The sequence below is a fragment of the Oncorhynchus tshawytscha genome, linkage group LG02 (genome assembly GCF_018296145.1).
Source record: "Oncorhynchus tshawytscha isolate Ot180627B linkage group LG02, Otsh_v2.0, whole genome shotgun sequence".
Classification (NCBI taxonomy): Eukaryota; Metazoa; Chordata; class Actinopteri; order Salmoniformes; family Salmonidae; genus Oncorhynchus; species Oncorhynchus tshawytscha.
The window spans coordinates 42898557-42924353 of NC_056430.1; the positions used below are offsets into that span (position 1 = coordinate 42898557).

The 25797-nt window shown below is 42.3% G+C and overlaps 1 protein-coding gene across 1 annotated transcript in view; it reads right to left on the minus strand.

Moving 5' to 3' along the window:
- Window positions 1-1072: 1072 nt before the first annotated feature.
- LOC112244839 (metabotropic glutamate receptor 2-like) overlaps window positions 1073-25797 on the minus strand; it is a 58366-nt gene continuing 33641 nt past the window's right edge. The window contains exons 3-12 of the mRNA XM_024412647.2: window positions 13569-13838; window positions 12896-13075; window positions 12300-12690; window positions 8745-8863; window positions 8474-8638; window positions 8099-8212; window positions 7549-7980; window positions 7016-7255; window positions 3626-3815; window positions 1073-3234 (exon numbers count right to left, since the gene is read on the minus strand). Coding sequence (XP_024268415.1) covers window positions 3176-3234; window positions 3626-3815; window positions 7016-7255; window positions 7549-7980; window positions 8099-8212; window positions 8474-8638; window positions 8745-8863; window positions 12300-12690; window positions 12896-13075; window positions 13569-13838 — 2160 coding nt within the window. The 3' untranslated portion in view covers window positions 1073-3175. The remainder of the gene's footprint in view (window positions 3235-3625; window positions 3816-7015; window positions 7256-7548; window positions 7981-8098; window positions 8213-8473; window positions 8639-8744; window positions 8864-12299; window positions 12691-12895; window positions 13076-13568; window positions 13839-25797) is intronic.

Genomic DNA, 25797 nt, shown 5'->3' on the forward strand with positions numbered 1-25797 from the left:
ACAGTGATAGTGCAATGCAGACATATGGTGTTTTCTGACACTATAAGGCACTGGACACTGCGATGTTCACGGAGCGCTTTGTACACAAATGTCAGTTGGAACCGGTCCAGAACCTCTCAAAGTCCCCTAAATAGGGGACTTAATGTTTCTGGTTAGAGTACCTCTGTGCATCCTTTAGCCATTGGAATATACACACTCGGTGCTGGGTAATAATCAGTGTTTTGCTCAGTATTGATGGTCGATCCAGAATGCTGATACACCTGCAACATTTAAGGAGATTATATTTCTGAGGTTATTAAGATGAGGTAGTGGCTCTTTACAGTTCATTGCTGGTGTCTCTGGAGTTTTGTGAACAAAAATAAACACTGACAATTTGTTTTAATAATAAAAAATAACACTTTATTTACATAAATTACAAGAAAGCACAAACTGGTTCACCAAAGTCTACGTTAAAACATTGTCCATGCTGATAGTAGCCTAGTTTTTAATCATCACTTTCACTATGGTTCATCTCATGTCATTCAAATGGATACTGAACAAAAATATCAATGCAACAATGTCAAAGATTTGACTTGAGTTACAGTTCATATGAGGAAATCAGTCAATTGAAATGAATTCATTAGGCCCTAATCTATGGATTTCACATGACAGGGAATACAGATATGCATCTGTTGGTTACAGATAACCTTAAAATATGGGCCTCAGGATCTCTGTATTTTTGTCCATTCAAATTGCCATTGATAAAATGCAATTGTGTTCATTGTTTTAGTTTATGCCAGCACATATAACCCCACTGCCACCATGGGGCACGCTGTTCACAACGACATCAGCAAACCGCTTGTCCATACGAAGCCATACACGTGGTCTGCGGTTGGACATACTGCCAAATTCTCTAAAATGTTGTTGGAAGTGGTTTATGGTGGAGAAATTAACATTACATTCTCTGGCAACAGCTCTGATGCACATTCCTGCAGTCATTATGCCAGTTACACGCTCCCTCAACTTGAAACATCTGTGGCATTGTGTTGTGTGACAAAACTGCACATTTTAGTGGTCTTTTATTGTCCCCAGCATAAGGTGCACCTGTGTAATGATCATGCTGTTGAATCAGCTTCTTGATATGCCACACATGTCAGGTGGATGGATTAGCTTAGCAAAGGAGAAAATCTCACCAACGGGGATGTTAGCAAATTTGTGCACCAAATTTAAAAGAAATAAGCTTTTTGTGCTTATGGATAATTTCTGGGATCTTTTATTTCAGCTCATTAAACATGGGACCAACACTTTACATGTTGCATTTATATATATTTTTCAATGTAGTTTAAGAGGCAGGGGGAAAATGAATCCAATAAGTGTTTTGTGTTAATAATACTAACTCTAGTAGTTGGAAGAGAGGTAAAACGTTTCTATATTGTATTCACATAACTGTATGACACCCTGAACCACCTTATTCACAATACGGATTCTCTGTACTGACAGTAAGGCATACAGCTAGGGTTGCAAAGCTACCGGTAATTGACCAAAGCTACTGGAATCTTCTGGAATTTTGGTCATTAACATAATCTATTTCAATCTATAGCTATGTTTCCATCCAATTGCGACAGATCTTAATGCAAATATTCTAAAATCTCTATAAAAACAATATGAGCATACATTATAGTCATATTTCCATCAAATTGACTTGTGGGGAAAAGGATGTGCGCGATGATGTAGTGCACATAATTACTTTTGTGGTTGAATTTCTATTCCCATGTTAAATGGGTTTCCATCTTATTTTCAACTCTTCTGATGTTTCTGTCAGCATATATTTTGTGTTATATAGCGGATGTGTCCACTCTGGTCTTGGCACATGCTCTAGCCAGCAGCTGGCAGGTACAATGCAGGTATAGCATACATGATGAGATTATTATGTATAAGAGCGAGATTATTTTTATTTGTCAAACAGCAGCCAAAGCATTGATTATCGTGTCACCAGAAGTCCCTCGATATTTATTGGAAAGTAGCATCAAGCTCATGACTGTCCACTTCCACCACCCTGTGACGTTCATAATTTAATTCATCTGTAGCCTAATAAACTGCATGCTTTCCTGAGTTGTAGTGGGAGGACCAAACAACATACCATCGTGTGACTCCCAAGTTTACAATATTTGCGCATAAAGGAGTTTCCATTACAATTCCTCGCATAATTAATTTTACGCACACAAAAAGATTCCACCTCGTCTAGTGTGTTTTGTTGACATTTGGAAAGTTTAATTAGCCTTTTCCATCAGGACTGTTGTGTAATTCTTTTTCCTACATGTACTTTACACACACATTTGGGATGGAAAACTTTATACTTGAATATAAAAAAATTAAATATAAATTAATATATAGTATTCATTTTTTATATCTGTGTGCATATTGTCCATGAGTTTCTAGTGGATAGACCATAAAGTTCAGGAAAATATAGCCTAATTAATGAAAAAAGCATCTAATCAACAATTGTTTTCATTAACTCTTCAAACTATTGACTTATTTCACAACTGCCACCAGTTTGATTCCAAAACATTTACAACATAGACATTGAAATAGTAAAATAAATGTGTAAAACATAAATAAAGGATATTTCATGCTGAAACCTTCATACACCAATGGTGTTCACTTAGTTGATGGTTTATATTTAGGATAAAGTTTTACTGCTTGTCTTTGTATTATTATTTGTCTTTAACTTATTGAATTTTTTCATAATTACAGACACCTGTGATAATCTGAGGTACTAAAAAGGCCACTCGATTCCAAAAGAAACCTGAAAATGACCAAAATTCTGGTAGTTTACTGGTAAACTTAGAAAGTTTTCAGTAATATACCCTCCCTTTGCAACCCTTCATACAGCAGTGCATTCAACGACAAGTCTATCCTGAAACCAAATAAAATCAATGCAATGTTGTTAAATCTATACCAAAAGGATTTACACTCATACATTACGTAATACTGATATGTATAGTCATAATTTAGCTTTCACAGTCCTCTGTCTGACTAGAGAGAGCCTCTACTTGTCTCTACTGTAAAAGGGACTTGAGATATAGCATGAGCGTTATGTCATCAGCAGCTTTGTTGGACGAGAGGGGGTGATTTCAGATGGCACTGTAGCTTGTGTTTGGAGAACGGAGGAATGATACAAGCAGCTCAACCTTCTTCACAAAGAGGATGTAGTGGAGTCCACCACCTCACGACCGTTACACACCGTTGTTACCGCTGTTGGCACACAGGCAGAGAGAGGCTGATGCAACAATAATAATACAAAATAGAAAGTAAAAATGTGAAATACCATTTTTTTTAAAGAAAATAAAAATAACTTGCTTGTTTTTCACATTGATTAAAGCTAAAATATTTAACTTAGGGATCTGGTTTTAGTACATTTTAGTAGTCTTCTGCATACGCCTATATAGTTGCCAAACGCAACAGACACCTCTACCACTGTAATCATAAATATCAGTAGACCTATGCATGTTTCAGAAGATGGCTCACTATTTTTGGAACCCATAACCAAAACTTGTGTGCTTTGGTCAGCAACATTTATGTCATGAGATGTATGTCATGTTCACCAACAATGACTGAAACGTTCATATTTGCCAGTGATAGCTACCTTTCGACGAGCTGGGGACGGAGGCTGATGTTGTTTTGACCGTGGCCCCGAAGCGGTTGGCAGGCACCCTTAGTGTGGTCACATTCTTCTGGGGCTGGAATAGGATGATGTGGACCTTAGGAGCGAAGAGACAGCCTAGCACCACAGAGCCACTCAGACTGACAGAGATACACATGGTGGTGGTCTGAACCTGTATAGGGAGATAGAGGAGACAGGTTGAATCATCAGGATTCACTGAATATACTGATAGGGCTGGGGTCTTTTAGTCGTTTCCTGACAGAGATGGAGCTCTGTTCCAAGACCAGTGACTGTAGTGGTCTTTTGCAATCTGCCATTTCTGCCAACCAGTTGAGCTGTTCTCAGCATCTCTGGTGGACCAAACTGATGGAAATCTCATTCAACTGTGCCCACTAATGACTGGCACTGCTGTCTGTCCTGGCAGAGCCTGGGCCAAGATTCACAAAACACTTCTTATGCAAAAACTTAAGAAGCTTCTTAAAAAAAAGAAGTTCATGTGATAGTTTCTAAGTGAAATTCTTCAACAATATCTTAAGATGTAATGAATTTCTTACGAACTTCTCCAATATCTTCTTAAAATAGTTGTTGCTAGGCAACTGTTTTTGCTAGCTATCCAACTAGCAATGGCAATAATGTTAGTATATTTCTTACTGAGATTCCTGTTCTAAAACATGTTCTTGGGTTTAAAATAATCAATACTGAAATTTTCAGATGAAGTTTCTGAGTGAATTAAACGTTCAATTGCTTTCATGAGCTTGTTCGCTCACTGCCCTGAGTTTAAGACGAGGGTTTAGCCATCTTGGAATTAAGATTACTTTATTTTCAAGAATCTAATTTCTTCTTCACTTTTTGCTTTTAGGAGAAAAATAAGAAATAGCGCAAGCATATTTCCAAGAACCTTTTTAAGGAATAGCAACTTTGCTTAGCTTTCGTCTTAAGCCTATGGTTAAGGAAAACATGGCAGTTAAGAAGAAATGTCTTCTTTAAAAGGTTCTGTGAATCTGGGCCCTGGGTTGTCATCATGAGCCCATTGTTAATCTGCTCTGACTCCTAACCTGTGATTACTCAGCCTTCCCAACAAATAGGCTGCCTCGTACCACTGCTGTTTCCGCATGCAAAGATCACCAGTTCGCACAACAGTATGGACTGACTCTGAGCATCAAAGCACATCTATGTAGTACATTAACAGCATGCACAATCCAGAATAGTATGATGGAAGGCTTTCAGATTTGTTTCTGTTGAATTTGAACTCCATTTCACCCTGATGAAATAACACTATGACAGTGTGACACAGCTTTTGTCCAAGTCACAGTTGAGTGTGAATTTCCAAGAGCTGTCTATGGCCCTTCGCTGACCTCAACAAGCATCAGGTTTGATAATATATATATATATGCATGTATGTAAAGATACAGTAGGCATTTAGCTACCTAGGAGCTATTCAATGCATATTTTAACACAAGATCATTTAACGAACCATGGCACTGGACTAGATCAATAGCCTTGAGCTTTAAGAGAGAGAGAGAGAGAGAGAAGATGACTTAGAAATCAGGAGAGAAAGAGAGAGTAAAAAGTCTGCCATTTCACGGTTGATGGAAGTACCGTCTGGAATATTGAATGTCCATGTCCATATGAGACCCCAGGTTCATTGAAATTCAATGAACAACACAGCTTGTCTTTCATGTGAGAACATCAACAATGTTGAAATGCAGGATGCTGAAGCCCAACTGCTGTCATTATTAATGGCACACAGAGAGCAAAGCGTTCTGTTGCATAGCCAAAACCTCTTCCTAGCTTAATTATTCTGTCTACCACAGCTCCAATATGAACACTGATCATCTATATTCAATATGTACACTCATCCTAATACTGTTCATCCAGTCTCTCACTCCTTTCTAGCCTGCTTTCTCACCCCTTCTCTCAAACTTTTCTCTTCCAACTCAGGTGTTTTTTGCTAGTACATAGAACACCAGAGAGATGATGAGATAGCCTGGGGAGACTCATGATTCTGATGCAAGACCAATATGAGACTCCCTCCTCCTCCCCCTCTCCTTTCTCCTCCCAGAGCCCAGTGGCACACCAACACCAACCGGACAGGCATTAGACTAGACTAGATTCAGCCTTGGGTCCCAGTTATCATACACCCTGGACTGAACTTTTGTGTCAGTTGTATACATATTGTCTCTCTTTATCTTGCTTACATGCCAACAAAGACTGCATAGGTCTGAAACAGGGCGATGAAAGCACCTTTAAGCTATATTTTTATATAGATATAATATATACAGTAAGTCATCTATCCTGTTAGGCTGTATTGTGGTGTCATATTGGGCTCGTCATTTGGGTGTTGAGAAGGGGCACACTGGGTCACTGGGTCTGGGTGTTCATTAGTTGATTAGTCGATCAGTTAATAATTAAGCAGATGGCTATCTGTAGATGACTTAAGACAATCTTAGCAATCAGGCCCTCAGAAGCCCAGCTATTCCCTTTGAACTGATCTCAGCTGAGAACTGGAAAACGAAGCCGTGGCAATATTGTAGAGGAATGCTGGGAACAACCCACTAGGCATGGACATGAGTTTAACATATACTTTTGATTTACATTTGGTTGAGTTGTCAACTAACGTGAATTCAATGTGAAATCAACAAAAAATTCCGCCATGTCATTGGATTTAGGTTAAAAATACGAAGGTCCCTTACTTTGATGACTTTTTTCAAATCCAATCAGTTTTTCACCTTGATTCAACGTTATCATATAGAATGTTTGGGTTGAAATGACGTGGAAACATTGATTCAACCAGTTTTTGCCCAGTGGGAAGAGTTCCTATCTAAATTCCCTGGGGGAAATCTCCTGCACAATTTCATTGTCGATGTTAGAAGGGAGGAAAAAAAGCATTATTTTCAAATCAGAATGTAATGTATATAAATGGCAATACTGGAGTTGTAGATTAGATAAGGAATGCCATTTGGAGAATGACTATACGAGGAATGATCAAAATGATGATGATGATGATCAAAAGGAATTTATGTACAGGATGTCACCTAGATCCATTGGTACATTAAAGACACATTCAAAGACTTATAGATTTCTTTAATAATGAAAATATACCCACCTTGTCATTAATATCGTAATGACCCTAGTGTTGATAGGTACAATTACCTCGTTCTACTCCGTCATTTCATTACAATATATTGGATTTGGTAACTTTCTCCAAATTCCCAGATTGTCCAGAAGTCCTGGTTAGAATATTCCCAGAATCAGAAGGGGAATAAGCAGGAAATCTGGAACCCTCCAACCAGGATTTCTGGAAAATCTAGACATTTTGGTAAAGTTACCAGCATTTTACAACCCTAATTGGAATATATTTTTACCACTCACCCTGTAGTCGCTGGCTGTGACGTAGAAGATGGGTTGGAAGGCCAGCCAGATGATACAGGTGGTGTACATGGTGAACCCAATGAACTTGGCCTCGTTAAAGTTCTCTGGACACTTCCTGGTCTTAAAGGCGTAGACTGTGCAGAGGACGATTAGGACGCAGTTGTAGGCCAGAGCGGCCAGCATGCTGGAGTCCTTGCTGTTGCACTTCAGGGTGACTATATCCCTCCTTTCGGGGCTCACCTCCATATAATTAAATAGAACAGAACCATATTAGGAAATAGAGTAGTGTATACAGTATATTAATATAGAATATTATTATATATTTCTATGCTCATGTGATGGGGAATAATATCACTGTGCTTCATTAACAGTATAGCTTTCTTCCCTGACCCTCACTGGGCTGGAACCAGGGATCATCTGCTCTGCAAACATACATGACCCCCCCACTTGACAAAAGCTAATGAGTTGATAGCTTGTGTGGAAACATTTCAGGCTAGGGAGTGATGTTAGGAATCCAACTCTGTTACGCCCACCTCCTTCCTGACGCCAGGCATCTCCACCAGGAGCCAGACCACAGCCACCAGGAGCTGACAGGAGATAAGTCCGCCGCAGATGGCCACCTGGGAGGCTGGGCTGATGAACCGTGGCCGTGTGGCCCCGTCCTTCACCCCGCTGAAGATCCTCGCGATGCGGTTTGTCTTAGTGAGCAGTGCCGAGTAGCACACAGCGAAGGAGGTTCCCAGGCCTAGTCGACGTAGGGTACACACGGCCATCGAGGGCTTGGCGATGTAGATGAAGGTCATGCTGTAGCACATTAGGACTCCGAGTAGGAGGATATAGGACAGCTCCCGGCCGCTGGCTTTGACCACAGGGGTGTCATTGTTCTTGAAGAACAGGCCCACTACGGAAAGGGTACACAACATGCCCAGGCAGGAGATGGTGACGGGCCCAATAGCCCAGGCATCCTAAATCAAATGAAGGTTTATTTAAAGTGTTATTCCACTTATTTCACACTTAAATGTCTCAAAACTCAGACACATATTTTAAAAAGAGGAGAAAAATAAGGTAAAACAGTGACAATACCTCCCAGTGGATGTACTCCTCTGGGAGGTCGAAGCAGCCTGTCAGGTTGGCCTGGGGCCACTGTCCGAAGCTGCAGTCTGCACAGGTGAACTCATCCAGCAGGTACTGGTAGGGCTGGCAGGGGAAATAGATAGTTAAACATCTACAGAACATCTACAAACTAACTATCAACAATATTTCAACTTACTATCCACTTACCCTAGCCCTAAACTTAACCTTCATCCTAACCCCACCCAAAAAAGGTAGTGCATATTCAACCGGCAGAAATGAATGGCGCCGGGCGGAACACACCCTCAAAGAGAGCTGCTGACTATCGGAGGATAAACGATACAATGAAAAAATAAATGAATCTCTCCTTGCTTGTGGATGTATTACCTGGCAGGGGATGCAGATCCAGCAGCACACATCTCCAGGCTGCATGCTCTTCACCTCGTTCTTCCTGCAAGGATCACTGCACTGGGAGGTGGGGGGCACTCCGGCTGGGCCCCTCCATGGCACCTGGCTGGTATTCAGGATCAGGCCCTGGGCCCAGTAACCCACCTGAAGAGGAAAGGAGAGATACTTTATTCTTCTTCCTTTTTCCCATCCCCAGACACACACACAGGGTCAGCCGTGGTTCAGCACTCCTGGATGAAGAGCTACATACCTTCCTATACACGTATTTATCATCCTGTTTGTGATAGTGGAAGATGTTGTAGCGGCCCAGACTGTCCCCGTAGGCGTCAAAACGCACAATGTTCTCCGTGTCGGCAGGTCTGAAGGGAGCTGAGGGGGAACAGAAATACTGTATATCAATGATGACATTTCAGAAGAAAGAACAACTCTCCATTTTAGTTAGATATTGAGTTTTATTATGAGTCTCTAGTCATTTAGTTTTCTCACAAAGAAATCACAATTGAGATGCTATGTCAATGTTTCCTTTATCTTATCCATTTGCTTTTTAATTCATTTATTTAATGCAACATATATTCATGAGGCATCTTCTCAAAATAGTGCACACTGTTTGCCTACTCTAACTACGCATCTTACTGAGTCCCTATTTGTTACTGATCCCACTGCAAATCAAATCATCACCAAACCCTTTTCAACAGGGACACAGCATAATCTGCGAAACCAATCTCACGGTCAATTCAGATCTGCATTTGTTTCAAATTGCCCCTATGTACCAATATTGATGATTAAATAAAACATTTAATACTCAATTATAATTAGACATCATTCTCGGACTAGCTTAGGTAATAACAGGATTACTATGTGATTCTGAGCTGCTTCCGATCTGTTCTTACATTCTGTCTTATCACATTGAAAATAAGAAATGTAAGAATAGATTAAATGTATTATTTCTGATAACATGAATGGTACACTATATATACAAATGTATGTGGACACTCCTTCAAATGACTGGATTTGGCTATTTTAGCCACACCTTGTTGCTGACAGGTGTATAAAATCAAGCACACACCCATGCAATCTCCATACATAAACATTGGTAGTAGAATGGCCTTACTGAAGAGCTCAGTTACTATCAACGTGGCAGCGTCATAGGATGCCACCTTTCCAACAAGTCAGTTCAACAAATTCCAGCCCTGCTAGAGCTGCCCCAGTCAACTGTAAGCTCTGTTATAGTGAAGTGGAAATGTCTAGGAGCAACAATGGCTCAGCCGCAAAGTAGTAAGCCACACAAGCTCACAGAACGGGACCGCCGAGTGCAGAAGCGCGTAGCAACACTCACTACCGAGTTCCACATTACCACTGGAAGCAACGTCGGCACAAGAACTGTTCGTCGGGAGCTTCATGAAATGGGTTTCCATGGCCCGAACAGCAGCACACAAGCCTAAGATCACCATGTGCAATGCCAAGCGTCGGCTGGAGTGGGGTAAAGCTAGCCGCCATTGGACTCTGGAGCAGGGGAAATTATTTCTCTGGAGTGATGAATCACACTTCAACATCTGGCAGTCCGATGGACGAATCTGGGTTTGGCGGATGCCAAATCTTAACACTACAGCATACAATAATATTCTAGACGATTCTGTGCTTCCAACTTTGTGGCAAGAGTTTGGGGAAGGCCCTTTCCAGTTTCAGCATGACAATGCCCCTGTGTACAAAGCAAGGTTCCTACAGAAATGGTTTGTCGAGATCGGTGTGGAAGAACTTGACTTCGCTGCACAGAGCCCTGACCTCAATCCCTTCTAACACCTTTGGGATGAAGTGAATCGCCAACTGCGAGGCAGGCCTAATCGGCCAACATCAGTACCCTACCTCATTAATGCTCTTGTGGCTGAATGGAAGCAAGTCCCCGCAGCAATGTTTCAACATCTAGTGGAACGCCTTCCCAGAAGAGTGGAGGCTGTTATTGCAGCAAAGGGGGGACCAACTCCATATTAATGGCCATGATTTTGGAATGCGATGTTTGATGAGCAAGTGTCCACATACTTTTGGTCAGGTGGTATACATATACAGTTTAACAATAAATTATAGTAAGAGCCAAATGTTTGGACAGGCCTACTCATTCAAGGGTTTTTCTTTATTTTTAATATTTTCTACATTGTAGAATAATTGTGAATACATCGAAACTATGAAAGAACACATATGGAATCATGTAGTAACCAAAAAAGTGTTAAACAAATCAAAATATATTTTAGATTCTTCAAAGTAGCCACCCTTTGCCTTGATGACAGCTATGCACAGTCTTGGTATTCTCTCAACCAGATTAGCCTGGAATGCCTTTCCAACTGTCTTGAAAGAGTTTCCACATATGCTGAGCTGCTTTTTCTCCACTTTGTGGTCCAACTTATCCCAAACCATCTCAATTAGGTTGAGGTCAGGGGATTGTGGAAGCCAGGTCATCTGATGCAGCAGTCCATCACTCTCCTTCTTGGTCAAATAGCTGTTATACAGCCTGGAATTGTGTTGGGTCATTGTACTGTTGAAAACAAAAGATAGTCCTACTAAGTACAAACCAGATGGGATGGCGTATCGCTGCAGAATGCTGTGGTAGCCATGCTGGGTAAGTGTGCCTTGAATTCTAAATAAATCCCACACCATCCCACAACACCACACCATCACACCTCCTCTATGCTTCACGGTGGGAATCACACTTGTGGAGATCACCCGTTCACCTACTCTGTGTCTCAAAAAGACACACCGGTTGGAACTAAAAATCTCACATTTGGCATCATCAGATCAAAGGACAGACTGGCCCAAGCAAGTCTCTTATTGGTGTCCTTTAGTAGTGGTTTCTTTGCAGCAATTCGACCATGAAGGCCTGATTCGCACGGTCTCCTCTGAACAGTTGATGTTGAGATGTGTCTATTACTTGAACTCTGTGAAGCATTTATTTGGGTCGCAATCTGAGGTGAACTTGTCCTCTGCAGCAGAGGTAACTCTGGGTCTTCCTTTCTTGTGGCGGTCATTTCATTATAGAGCTTGATGATTTTTGCAACTGCACTTGAAGAAACTTGAAAAGTTCTTGAAATTTTCCATATTGACTGACCTTCATGTCTTAAAGTAATGATGGACTGTTGTTTCTCTTTGCTTATTTGAGATGTTCTTGCCATAATATTGACTTGATCTTTTATCAAATAGGGCTATCTTCTGTATACCAATCCTACCTTGTCACAACACAACTGATTGGCTCAAATGCATTAAGAAGGAAATAAATTCCACAAATTAACTTTTAACAAGGCACACCTGTTAATTGAAATGCATTCCAGGTGACTACCTCATGAAGCTGATTGAGAGAATGCCAAGAATGTGCCAAGTTGTCATCAAAGCAAACTTTGAAGAATCTCAAATATAAAATATATTTTGATTTGTTTAACACTTCGTTAGTTACTACATGTTTCCATATGTGTTATTTATTCATTTCGAAGTCTTCACTATTATTCTACAATGTAGAAAATAGTAAAAAAAATAGAGAAAAACTCTGGAATGAGTAGGTCTGTCCAAACCTTTGACTGGTACTGTATATCTAAACCTGTTCAGTGAATGAAGGGTGCATATAGGCTAACATTGTGATACAGCCCGTAATCAAGTCACCTGACCTTATATGGCTGTTAAGGCCATACACATTTTATTACATTACCCGCAGAATTGGATGCACTGCATATGGCCTCCGGTCCACCCATCATTGAACATTTACTTAAATGGGGATATCCCCTTCTGGGAGTTATATTTCTACTGTTAAAACTGCTTCACTCACCATCGAACTTGGCCTTGAGGATGAAATCCCTATAGAACCTCTTCCCGGTGCCTGGCTTCATGGCATCACAGATCTTGGTTGCATTGAGTGGGCAAACTGCCTGCCTCATATTATGTAGAGCATGAGCCATAGCATACACTGCGTTCACTACAAACATGATCTTGGACTCCTGCTCAAACTTGCCGTCCCGCAGACTGTGTTCGCTACAACCAGGCTCTGTGAGACTACAGTCGAAGCGGTGCTCCCAGAATTCTCTAAACCAGGGGTTCCTTGTGTTAGTGTAGGGGTTCAGCTTGGTGAAGTAGTCGGCAAACTCCCGGATGGGATAGGAGGCCAGCTCGATGGTGAAGGCCCCGTCGGCTGCTGTCTCACTTCCCCTCACAACACTCTCCTGCAAATCATTCACATTTTCTCAGTAATTGGAATGAAAATACACCCTTTATCAAAATCGCAAAACATTACATTTCATGGTAAACAAAGGTAAAATGATGGAAATCATTCTTATAAAGGAATGTATTCCTTAATTGTGAAGGAGTCGATTTTGACTGTTAGGAAATCGGTAATCAACTCTTTTTGAACGGAGGCCAAGGCCCTACCTGCGCCCCCCAGCCGTCGCTGGCCACCCAGATGAAGGTGACGTTCATGCGAGCGGCAGCCACAAGCAACTCCCTGGCATCCTCACTGCGTGTGAACAGAATGACCACCTTGGCATTGGACTTCTGCTGCAGCGAGCGGATCACCTGATCGAAGCTGTACCGGTTCATCGAGCGGCTCACCTGTTGATTATGCACCAGCTTTGAACCATCATGTGCTCGAATAAGACATCTATAACAAGTCTATAACTAGTCTATAACAACAAGGCAGCAAAAGATACAACACTATTCTAAATGGAATCAACCAATGTCAGGATTTAATCTGATCGTGGGATGTCTACAAATCAGCTTTTAAAGCCAATTTCCAATTGAGCTGCAGTGTTTACAGTGAATGGGATCTCTGCCTTTAGAAACGCCATTGTTGTCAACCCGTGATCAAATGTAATTTAATACCATGCAATATTATTGTAGCGAAATCAGTGGGTAACCCAGATTTGGATTCTAACCCGGGTCCAGAGACTCTTAACCCAACACCTTAACCATTACGTCAAGATTTCTGAACCCCTTGACAAGGTCCGTAGGTGTTGGGTAAATATTGCTATAGTATGAAACCTTTGTAATGATGAATTATTTTCACTGTGAAAGTGGAAACAACAACAAACAATAACTGGCTGACCTTGGCCGAGGTGGCGATGCAGATCTGGCGGGCGCGGGCCTCCTGCTGGAAGGCATCGATGCCTGTCTCACCGTAATCGCCCTCGGATGCCACGGTGGACACGTAGGTCCAGTTGAAGTAACGCAGGATCTCGGCGATGGCCTTGGCCTGGTAGAAGTCTGGCGGCACGGTGCGGGCGAAGTAGTCATAGCGAGACTTGTCACTGAGCTTGGCGCTGGTGGAGGCGTAGCTGATCTGAGGGATCTGGAAGAGGCGCAGGAGGTTGGCCACCTGGGGTGGGAAGTAGGGAGGGAGAGTGATAAACCATGCCAGCTAGTCTCAGACATTTAACATACTGCAATCATCTCCCGTCTAATCTAATATTCTAATCTAATAATAATTGAATGATCTCGCCATTTCCACTACTGGAAGAGGTTGGCCACCTATACAGAGAGAGAGAGGGGGAGGGACGGCGAAACTATGTCAGCTAGTTCCAGACATTTACCACCTACACTTACTGTAGAAAAAGGCCTAAGAGAGCTTTATCCTCATCTAAAATTCAAATGAACTATAATCACCATATTTATCATGTAAATTATTCTCACAGTGACAATGGCTGCAGCTTGTGTATGTTTGGACGTGACAATACACAGTTCCCGCCTTGGGTTAGGTGATCTCAACCGGCACATCATTTATATATGCAGTTGAATTCGGAAGTTTACATACACTTAGGTTGGAGTCATTAAAACTCATTAAAACCACTCCACAAATGTATTGTTAACAAACTATAGCTTTGGCAAGTCGGTTAGGACATTTACTTTGTGCATGACACAACAAATTGTTCCAACAATTGTTTACAGACAGATTATTTCACTGTATCACAATTCCAGTGGGTCAGAAGTTCACATACACTAAGTTGACTCTGCCTTTAAACAGCTTGTAAAATTCCAGAAAATGTCATGGCTTTAGAATCTTCTGATAGGCTAATTGACGTAATTTGAATCAGTCAGGAAGTCATTTGAGTCATTTGTGTCAGTCAGTCAGGAAGTTAAAGCTTGGTCGCAAATGGGTCTTCCAAATGGACAATGACCCCGAACATACTAGGCAAAATGGCTTAAGGACAACAAAGTCAAGGTATTGGAGTGGCCATCACAAAGCCCTGTGGGTAGAACTGCAAAAGCGTGTGTGAGAAAGGAGGCCTACAAACCTTCCTCTGTCAGGAGGAATGGGCCAAAATTCCCCCAACTTATTGTGGGAAGCTTGTGGAAGGCTACCCAAAACGTTTGACCCAGGTTTAACAATTTAAAGGCAACGCTACCAAATACTAATTGTGTGTATGTAAACTTCTGAACCACTGGGAATGTGATGAAAGAAATACAAGCTGAAACGTTGGGACTGGTGTTGAGGGGGTGCTATTTAATGAAGCTGCCAGTTGAAGACTTGTGAGGTGTCTGTTTCTCAAACTAGACACTCTCCCACTCCTCTTTCTATTCTGGTTAGAGCCAGTTTGCTCTGTTCTGTGAATGGAGTAGTACACAGCGTTGTACGAGATCTTCAGTTTCATGGCAATTTCTTGCATGGAATAGCCTTAATTTCTCAGAACAAGAATAGACTGACGAGTTTCAGAAGAAAGGCCTTTGTTTCTGGCCATTTTGAGCCTGTAATCGAACCAACAAATGCTGATGCTCCAGAAATTCAACTTGTCTAAAGAAGGCCACTTTTCTTGCTTCTTTAATCAGCACAACAGTTTTCAGCTAATGATCAATTAGCCTTTTAAAATGATAAACTTGGATTAGCTAACACAACGTGCCATTGGAAAACAGGAGTGATGGTTGCTGATAATGGGCTTCTGTAAGCCTATGTAGATATTCCATAAAATAATCTGCCGTTTCCAGCTATAATAGTCATTTACAACATTAACACTGTATTTCATGTCACACTGTATTTCAGATACATTTTATGTTATGTTAATGTTTTCTTTCAAAAACAAGGGCATTTCTAAGTGACCACAAACTTCTGAACGGTAGTATTTATTAAAGGTGCACTATGCACAAATCGCTCTTCCATTTCCTGGTTGCTAATATTTTAAGAGTTCCCCTAATCTTCAGTTTATGTGAAGAAGTAATCGTGTAGAGAATCATTGTAGCATCTACATCACTGTGAAAAATGTTCCGTAACCAAAAATATTGTATTGTCAGCTGTTTAAAGCTGGTGTACAAAACTGAAAGTAAAAGACACATAATCAAACGTCAGAATGGGAAGCATAGAAACAGATCACATAGAACAGCTATTTCGCTTCTTAGACTTGTTTTCAAAGCAAATGACAGATCTATCTATAACTCTCATTTCTATGTAAATGTGATCAAGTCGCCCAAAAAGTTACATATTGTAGCTTTAAAGGAAATTAACAAAACCACTGCAGCACAACATGTGCTCTGTTTTCAGATCTAATTTATCAGGGAGTGATATCAACTGTGCGGCCCCAGTCCAAATGTGTCTATAGTTCTGTCTTAAATGGCACCCTATTCCCTATATGGTGGCTCTAGTCAGAAGTAGTGCACTATATAGGGGAAAGGGTGCAATTTGGGAAGCATGAATATATATATATCTCTAATAAATCTTCTGATGTCCAAAAATGTTGATCTCTTTATCTCTGCAGCCCCAGTCCAAACATGCTGTATCAGTATTCCTCAGAGGAGCTTCTTTAAAACAGCTTCTGTCACGTTCTGACCTTAGTTATTTTATTTAGGTCTTTGTTTTAGTATGGTCAGGGCGTGAGTTGGGTGGGTTGTCTATGTTCATTTTTCTATGTTGGTTTTTGAGTTTGGCCTGGTATGGTTCTCAATCAGAGGCAGGTGTCGTTAGTTGTCTCTGATCGAGAATCATACTTAGGTAGCCTTTTTCCACCTGTGTTCTGTGGGTGTTTATTTTCTGTTCTGTGTTTTGTTGCACCGTTCAGGACTGTTCGTTTGTCATGTATTGTTTTTGTTTCAGTATTCATTCTTTATTAAATTACAATGAATACTTACCACACTGCACCTTGGTCCTCTGATCCTTCTCGCTACTCCTCCTCAGAAGAGGAGGACGAGATCCATTACAGAAACACCCACCACCGAAAAAGGACCAAGCACCGTGGTATTGGGCAACAGCGATCTCAGGACTCCTGGACATGGGAGGACGTTCTGGACGGCAAGGGAGTCTACACATGGGAGGAGATCCTGGCGGGAAGGGATCGCCTTCCATTGGAACAGGTGGAGGCAGCTAGGAGAGCAGAGGCAGCCAGAGAAAGGAACCAGCGGTATGTGGGAACACGGCTGGCAAGGAAGCCCGAGAGGCAGCCCCAAAAATGTATTGGGGGGAGGCGCATGGGGTGTGTAACAAAGTCAGGTAGGAGACCTGCGCCAACTCCCCGTGCTTACCGTGGAGAGAGAGGGACCGGGCAGGTGGTACATTGCAGCGCCTCGTATCGGCCGGGCTAGAGTGGGCATCGAGCCAGGTGCCATGAAGCCGGCTCTGCGCATCTGGTCTCCAGTGCGTCTCCTCGGGCCGGGGTACATGGCACCAGCCTTACGCATGGTGTCCCCGGTTCGCCAGCATAGCCCAGTGCGGGCTATTCCACCTCGCCGCACTGGCCTGGCTACGGGGATCATTCAACCAGGTAAGGTTGGGCAGGCTCAGTGCTCGAGAGCTCCAGTGCGCCTTCACGGTCCGGTCTATCCGGTGCCACCTCCACGTAACAGCCCTCCAGTGGCAGCCCCCCGCACCAGGCTGTCTCTCCGTCTCCTCGCTACAGGTTCTCCCGCCTGTCCAGCGCTGCCACAGCCTTCCTCCTACCCAGCGTTGCCGGAGTCTCCCACCTGTCCGGCGTTGCCGGAGTCTCCCGCCTGTCCGGCGCTGCCGGAATCTCCCGTCCATTCGGGACCCGTGGCTTGGGTCCCCAGTCCGAGGTCGGCGGCGAAGGTCGCCGTGTTAAAGAGGCCACGGGGGCGGGCAGAGAGGCGGAGAAGGACTATGGTGGAGTGGGGTCCCTGTCCCGCGCCAGGGCCGCCACCGCGGACAGACACCCACCGAGACCCTCAGCTATAGGTTTAGGTTTTGCGGCCGGCGTCCACACCTTTGGGGGCGGGTACTGTCATGTTCTGACCTTATTTTATTTAGGTCTTTGTTTTAGTATGGTCAGGGTGTGAATTGGGTGGTTTGTCTATGTTCGTTTTTCTATGTTGGTGTTTGAGTTTGGCCTGGTATGGTTCTCAATCAGAGGCAGGTGTCGTTAGTTGTCTCTGAGAATCATACTTAGGTAGCCTTTTTCCACCTGTGTTTCGTGGCTGTTTATTTTCTGTTCTGTGTTTTGTTGCACAGTCCGGGACTGTTCGTTTGTCATGTATTGTTTTTTTTGTCAGTATTCATTCTTTATTAAATTACAATGAATACTTACCACGCTGCACCTTGGTCCTCTCTTTGTCCAGACGACAACCGTTACAGCTTCTGCTGTCTATCAGGAGCCTACCTTAGGATTTGACTTGCATTGGTGAGATGAGGAGGCCTCCAGCCAATGCCCCTTTCACGTATCTCTAACCCAGTGTATCATGTCAGCTATCCACATTACCTGGAGCAGGAGCCATAAGTGGATAACAGCCATATCTGTTTAATTGTATGATAACAACAACAAAACCATCATTGAGATAAGAACATTAGATGCTTGTTTTGCCATTTGCCCAGCAGCTTAAAGCTGGGCCAGATACAGTCAAGCCCCCAGAAAGACCGACTGAGGTGTGTGTGTGTGTGCGTGTGTGTTGGAATCTACAGTCAATATTCTGACACCATAAGCTCATTATGCCCCAAATAACTTGAACAAGATCTATTGATCTACAGTGTGGGCGATAGGGAAAGTGTATTCTGCTGAGAGCAACGAGGGACATTACTATGTGTGATGCACCACTCTGAAAGCAGATCATGTTGAATGAGCATTTGAAATTGTAATCATTGCCACAAGAAGCATGTGTTTGTTTAGTGGTTAATGTACGCCTATGTTGCCCTTTTTTTATTGAGTGCCACATTGTCCACAACAGAATGGTAGAAAACATCCTCTTCCTTTCAGCAAGAAAAATGGTGTCGACAGAGAGGGCTGCCATGCTTCTAGCACTCAAAGGAAACTTTGCAGTATTTTGTTTTTTTTTATGTGTTATTTCTTACATTATTAGCCCAGATTTTTTTGTGTGTTATTACATACATCCCGGGAAGAACTATTGGACATCCGAGAAGCAGTAACTCACCAGCATTACCAGCATTACGACCAGGAATAGGACTTTCCTTTTTTGTTCGTACCCCCCAGGGCAATTGAACTGATTCCAGACGCTAATCCAAAACACTGCCGGCGGAGGAGAGGTAGTGGTCTTCTAGTCCGACTAAGGAGGCGCACACACCACCCACAGCTTCCAAGTATATTACGCGCTAATTTTCAGTCTCTGGATAATAAAGTTCACGAGCTCAGGGCGAGGATTTCCTTCCAAAGCGACATCCGGGATTGTATCATACTCTGTTTCACGGAAACATGGCTCTCTCGGGATATACTGTGAGTCCATACAGCCAGTTGTATTCTCAGTTCATCGAGCAGACAGGAAAAATATCTCTCCAGGAAGAAGAAGGGTGGGGGTATATGTTTCATGATTAACTACTCTGGTGAGATTGTGATAACATACTCAAGTCCTTTTGTTCACCTGACCTAGAATAACTTGCAATCAAATGCTGACCGTATTACCTCCCAAGAGAATTATCTTCAGTTATAGTCGCAGTGTATATTCCCCCTCAAGGTTAATACCGAGGTTAATACCACGACGGCCCTCAAAGAACTTCACTGGACTTTATGCAAACTGGAAACCACATATCCTGAGGCCGCATTTATTGTAGCTGGGGATTTTTAACAAAGTCAATTTGAGAAAAACGCTGCCAAAGTTCGAATAACACATTGCCTGTAGTACTCGCACTGCTAAAACACTAGGCCACTGTTACTCCAACTTCTGGGATTCCTATAAGGCCCTCCCCCGCCCTTCCTTCAGCAAATCTGATCAGGACTGCATTTTGCTCCTCCCTTCTTATAGGCAGAAACTCAAACAGGAAGTAGCCGTGCTAAGGACTATTCAACGCTGGTCTGACCAATCAGAATCCTCGCTTCAAGATTGTTTTGATTACACGGACTGGGATATGTTCCGGGAAGCCTCCGAGGTTAATATCGACGAATACACTGATACGGTGACTGAGTTTATCAGGAAGTCTATAGGAGATTTTGTACCCACTGTGACTATTAATACCTACGCTAATCAGAAACCGTGATTAGATGGCAGCATTCGCACAAAACTGAAACCGTGAACCATCGCATTTAACCATGGCAAGATGACTGGGAATATGGCCGAATACAAACAGTGTATTATTCCCTCCGTAAGGAAATCTAACAGGCAAAACTTCAGTATAAGGACAAAGTGGAGTCACAATTCAACGTCCCAGACACAAGACATCTCTGGCAGGGTCTACAGACAATAACAGACTACAAAGGGAAAAACAGCCACATCGTGGACACTGATGTCTTGCTTCTCGGACAAACTAAACACCTTCTTCGCCCGCTTTGAGGATAACACAGTTCTACCGATGCTGCCCGCTACCAAGGACTGTGGGCTCTCCTTCTCTGTGGCTGAGTAAGACATTTAAGCGTGTTAACCCCCGCAAGGCTGCCGGCCCAGACGGCATCCCTAGCATTGTCCTCAGAGCATGCGCAGGCCAGATGGCTGGAGTGTTTATCTACATATTCAATCTCTCCCTATCCCAGTCTGCTGCCCCCACATTCTTCAAGATGGCCACCATTGTTTCCTGTACCCAAGAAAGCATAGCTAAGCTAATGGAACTAAATGACTATCGCAGCATAGCACTCACTTCTGTCATCATGAAGTGCTTTGAGAGACTAGTCAAGGATAATATCACCTCTATCTTACCTGACAGCCTAGACCCACTTCAATTTGCTTACCGTCTTAATAGATCCACAGACGATGCAATCGCCATCGCACTGCACACTGCCTTATCCCATCTGGACAAGAGGAATACCTATGTAAGAATGCTGTTCATTGACTGTAGCTCAGCATTCAACAGCAGGTGGTGAAGGTAGGAAAAACACCTCCAAATTCACTGATCCTCAACACTGGGGCCCCACAAGGATGCGTGCACAGCCCCCTCCAGTACTTCCTGTTCACCCATGACTGTGTGGCCACGCATGCCTCCAACTCAATCATCAAGTTTGCAGATGACACAACAGTAGTAGGCGTGATTACTAACAATGATGAGACAGCCTACAAGGAGGAAGTGTGAGCCCTGCAAGTGTTTTGCCAGGAAAATAACTTGTCACCCAAAGTTCAACAAAATAAAGGAGCTGATCGTGGACTTAAGAAAACAGCACCCTCCCTATCGACAGTTCCTCAGCGTACACATCACTGACAAACTGAAATGTTCCACCCACACAGACTTGGCACCTAAAACCCTCACAAACCTGTACAGATGCACAATTGAGAGCATTCTGTTGGGCTGTATCACTGCCTGGTGAAGCAACTGTACCACCCGCAACAGCAGGGCTCTCCAGAGGGTGGTGCAGTCTACCCAATGCATCACCGGGGGCAAACTACCTGTCCACCAGGACACCTACAGCACCCGATGTCACAGGAAGGTCAAAAAGATCAACAAGGACAACAACCACCCAAGGCACTGCCTGTTCACCCTGCTTTCATCCAGAAGGCGAGGTCAGTACAGGTTAATCAAAGCTGGGAGCGATAGACTGAAAAACAGCTTCTATCTCAAGGCCATCAGACTGTTAAATAGCCATCACTAGCAAATTAGAGGCTGCTGCCCTATTTACATAGACTTGAAATCACTGGCCACTTCAATAGCGGAACTCTAGTCACTTTAATAATGTTTACATATTTTGCATTACTCATCTCATATGTACATACTGTATTCTATCCTATTGTACTGTATCCTAGTCTATGCCGCTCTGACATTGCTCGCCCAAATATTTATATATTCTTAATTTCCATTCCTTTACTTTAGATGTGTGTATTGTTGTGAAATTGTTAGATATTACTGCACTGTTAGAGCTAGAAACACAAGCATTTCGCTACACCTGCAATAACATCTGCTAAACACTTGTATGTGACATTTTATTTTATGTTGTTCTCCATCTCTCCAGCTTTCCTTGTCCGCCTCAGGGTTTCTGAGTTTGTGCCAATGTGTGTTCTAACACTACTGTAACTAACGAGCACTGTCTCCCAGGCACCTCACGATGCCTAGAGGGTTCAATAATCCCCCCCCATTCCCTTGGAGCTCATTTAACAGTTCCTCTTCACACTAATCCACATTTAGATTCCCATTCTTTCACCAGCCTTCATTCGCTTCCCAGTTTCCAGCTCATGAGAATTTAAGTAGCCAGATATTAATCTTTAAATAGGGAAATTAATCCAGTATTTGATACGTCATGCACATCCTTACACAAACAATGTTCTGTGGAACATAAAATACAAGTATTTGTATGCTGTGTTTCAGCTGTATGTTTTTCAAATATGTGGCAAATATGTGGCCTTTTTCGTTCTCTAATTCTATACAACACTGACACTGATTACTTTTTCAGAGCACATATGTGGCCCCAATTGCGGTTTATGTGGTATGATATGATTGGACATTGTGCTGTCTTCAATCAGATGTACAGTATGAGATGCTAAAGAGCATGATCCTACAGAAGTCTCGACATTTGTGTCTGAAATAGAAAAATAAGACTTAACTTACAATAGATTCAAAATAAATGTACTGCTTATTGCCTAAACTGTAGACAACATTCCTTTAGTCCCATGGACGGCATCTGGGAGCTTACAGCTGATTGAGCGATTTTGTCCAAGACATATCTGGGTATTTCATTTCAAGGACGCTGTTGCCTAAATAAACGTCAGGGCATCAAAGTGGACGGACATTGTACAAGCTAGAGAGACCAAATAGACCAGTTAGTATGGTGAGTGTAATGCTAACATACTGTGGAGTGCGTCCCCCTAGAGCGTGCCTCTATAAACTGACCATAGAGTTGGATAGAGAGGACGCACTTACCAGAAAAACCTCAATGGGGCTGCCCATGCTGTCACAGACGTGATCATGGCAAAGATAGGGGATGGGCTATCTTTCTAACTCAATGGAGTTAACTGAAATTAACCCTGATCTTAACCGACTCTGACAGTTCCATTTAAAACACCCTGTAGACCACAGGCCTGGGGGAGCAGCAGGCACACTTTGTCCCTAGAGAGGAAATGGAGTAAATATGATCTATTTAGACAGGCGCAATGCAATGATCCCTCTGGACAACAGCGTAAGTCCATTCCATGTCCTCCTTCTAGCTGAATATAGAGCAGGAGCAGAGGGTCGACTGAAATATGAATCCACTGAAAGAACTAAACTTTAACATATCATGATGGCTACCTGGGGTGGCAGGTAGCCTAGTGGTTAGAGCATTGGGCCAGTAACTGAAAGGTTGCTAGATTGAATCCCTGAGCTGACAAGGTCAAAAAATCTGTCATTCTGCCCCAGAACAAGGCAGTTAACCCACTGTTTCTAGGCTGTCATTGTAAAAAATAATTTGTTCTAAACTTACTTGGCTAGTTAAAAAAGAAAGTACAAAATAAAACACATAATTGAAGTTAATTAGAATAAATTGATCTTGGTGTTCAAATGACAAACTCAATCAATACATTAGATATTGTAGCCAACATTCATTATACTAATCGGTGGGCTCCTGAGTGGCGCAGCAGTCCAAGGCACTGCATCTTAGCACCAGGGGCATCACTACAGACCCTGGTTCAATTCCAGGCTGTATCAAAACTGGCCCGTGATTGGGAGTCCCATAGGGCACCGCACAATTGGCCCAGCGTCATCTGCGTTAGGTTTTGGCCGGGGTAGGCCGTCATTGTAAATAAGAATTTGTTCTTAACTGGCTTGCCTAGTAAAATAAAAAAACACTTGCTTTTATTGGTTTCCCTGTCTTTGCAACCATTTTAACCCTTACCTTATGTTCAATTCAGCCTACACCATTTATGTTCAGAGTAAATGAAGTACAGTAAGTACATCAAGATAATACATATATGATTTTAACCTCCCAAAATGTATTTTCCAGTAGATGAGAATGTTCTCTTTCATATATGTTTTTCCCCTGAATTGATAGACCCAACTGTTCCAAATTTAGAGCCAAATGTTTGGCTCAGTCTATGTTCAAGTCTATGTTCTATGTTCAAGGTTTCAGGCTTGTAACTTCAAAAACAAATAAGACATATCAGTTTTAGTAGAAAGACAGTCTTGGAAATGTGTGTTTGCGCGCCATGAAGACATTACGCACCTGATCGGTTTCCTATTGAACATACTTCTTTCTGAAATAAATATTACAGCTTGATTACATTTTAGGGTATCTGAGGAGTATATAGAAATGTATTTTGACTTGTTGAAACAAAATTTCAAACAAACCGCGGACACGTGAGGTAACGTTACTCATTTTATAACCTTTATGGTGTTATAGTGAATCGCGCTTACGTAGCTACATTTTTCTATTAGCTCTGTAAAACAATGCTAGTTGTGTCAGAGAACTATTAGCTTGTGTTGTATTTTGAAGCTACCCTGGCCTTATGACTCCCAAGTGGCACAGTGGTCTATGGCACTGCATCTCAGTGCTAGAGGCATCACTACAGACACCCTGGTTCAAATCCAGGCTGTATCACTACTGGCTGTGATTGGGAGTCCCATAGTGCAGTGCACAATTGGCCCAGTGTTGTCTGAGTTTGGCTGGTGTAGGCCATCATTGTAAATAATAATTTGTTCTTAAATTACTTGCCTAGTTAAATAAATAAAAAATATGACCATGGTTTGTTAATTTGGTCTATTCAGCATAGCTCTGTTCTGCCCTGCCTTGCCCCCTTGTGGAGCTCAAAAGTTAGTTTCTTACTGTTATAACTCAAATCTGTGATTTTGTCAATGCAATAAACTATTTCTTTATAGCAGTGTTTATTATGTTACTTCTTTGTAGTATTGTTTTATTGCTATATCCTTACATTGTATTCTAATGAATAATTCCTTTTTATTCTGTGCTTTCAGAAACCACAAACATTATTTGCCAATATCTTAACTGGAGCTGGACATCTTTGGAGCTGAAGAACGAGGACAGCTTTTGTATGCTAACGTACACTCCTTAACAGTTCAAATCCTGTCTTCACGTCACACATGACAATGAACTTGACTCCAAACCTGTGCCTTTTGGAGGGAATATATTGACGGAACGCCAGCCTACCTTTCCATAACATCAGGGACTCATCAATGCATAGGTCCTTGTATGACACAAAGACCCGACCAAATGCTCATGTCAGGCAGATAAGAACATTTCTTATTTTGTCTAATGGGTCACTTAGGATGGCAGTAGCATTGTTGATAAAATGTAGGCATGGCAGCAGAACTAGGAAGCGGCCTTGGAAAAGAGGGTGGCAAAGAAGGGAGTTGCAAACATAGGATCTATCCTCCAGCATTCTCTTAGGGAGTTCTTATTTACTATCCCCATGAGAAGGACTGTCACCAGGAAGGTATACATTTCACTAATTGTGGTTGTCACCCATTTAGCGAGTTTCCCCCTCACTCCTGGCTTTCATACTCAGACTCATTGTTAAAAAAAATCTCCAGAATTTCCACATTTGTGAGTTGTCTCCTTTTGAAAGACATTGCTAATGCTACAGCTTAGCTCACTAGCTACATACATAAACAACAACACTGAATGGCGCAGAGTGGGAGGTTACGTGGTTGACTGCCGGCACGCGCAACTTGTATCAATAAATCACGATCAGAAAATGTTTTGTGTGGCAATTATTTGTGTATTTACCATTTTATTCACATGTTTTCAATTCTAGGTGACAAATCATGCATTCCGATTCTTGCACAGATTGTAATGGGCACGTATTATGTGTGTAATATACTTTTTTGAAGGTTGTACTGATTATGATGAGCTAAGCTAATTCCAGCTGTGTAGCCATGTTTGTTTGGTTTCTGTGAGGAAAAAATGCCTGGCTGCGCGCTGAAACTAATCGTCGGATTACTTTCGATTTTTATAAAGTGTTTTACCTAGTTATTTCGATCAATGGTGAGCTCACCCGTGATGTGATTAATTATACATAGTAATTGCTATTAGCTAATTCATATTGTAGTT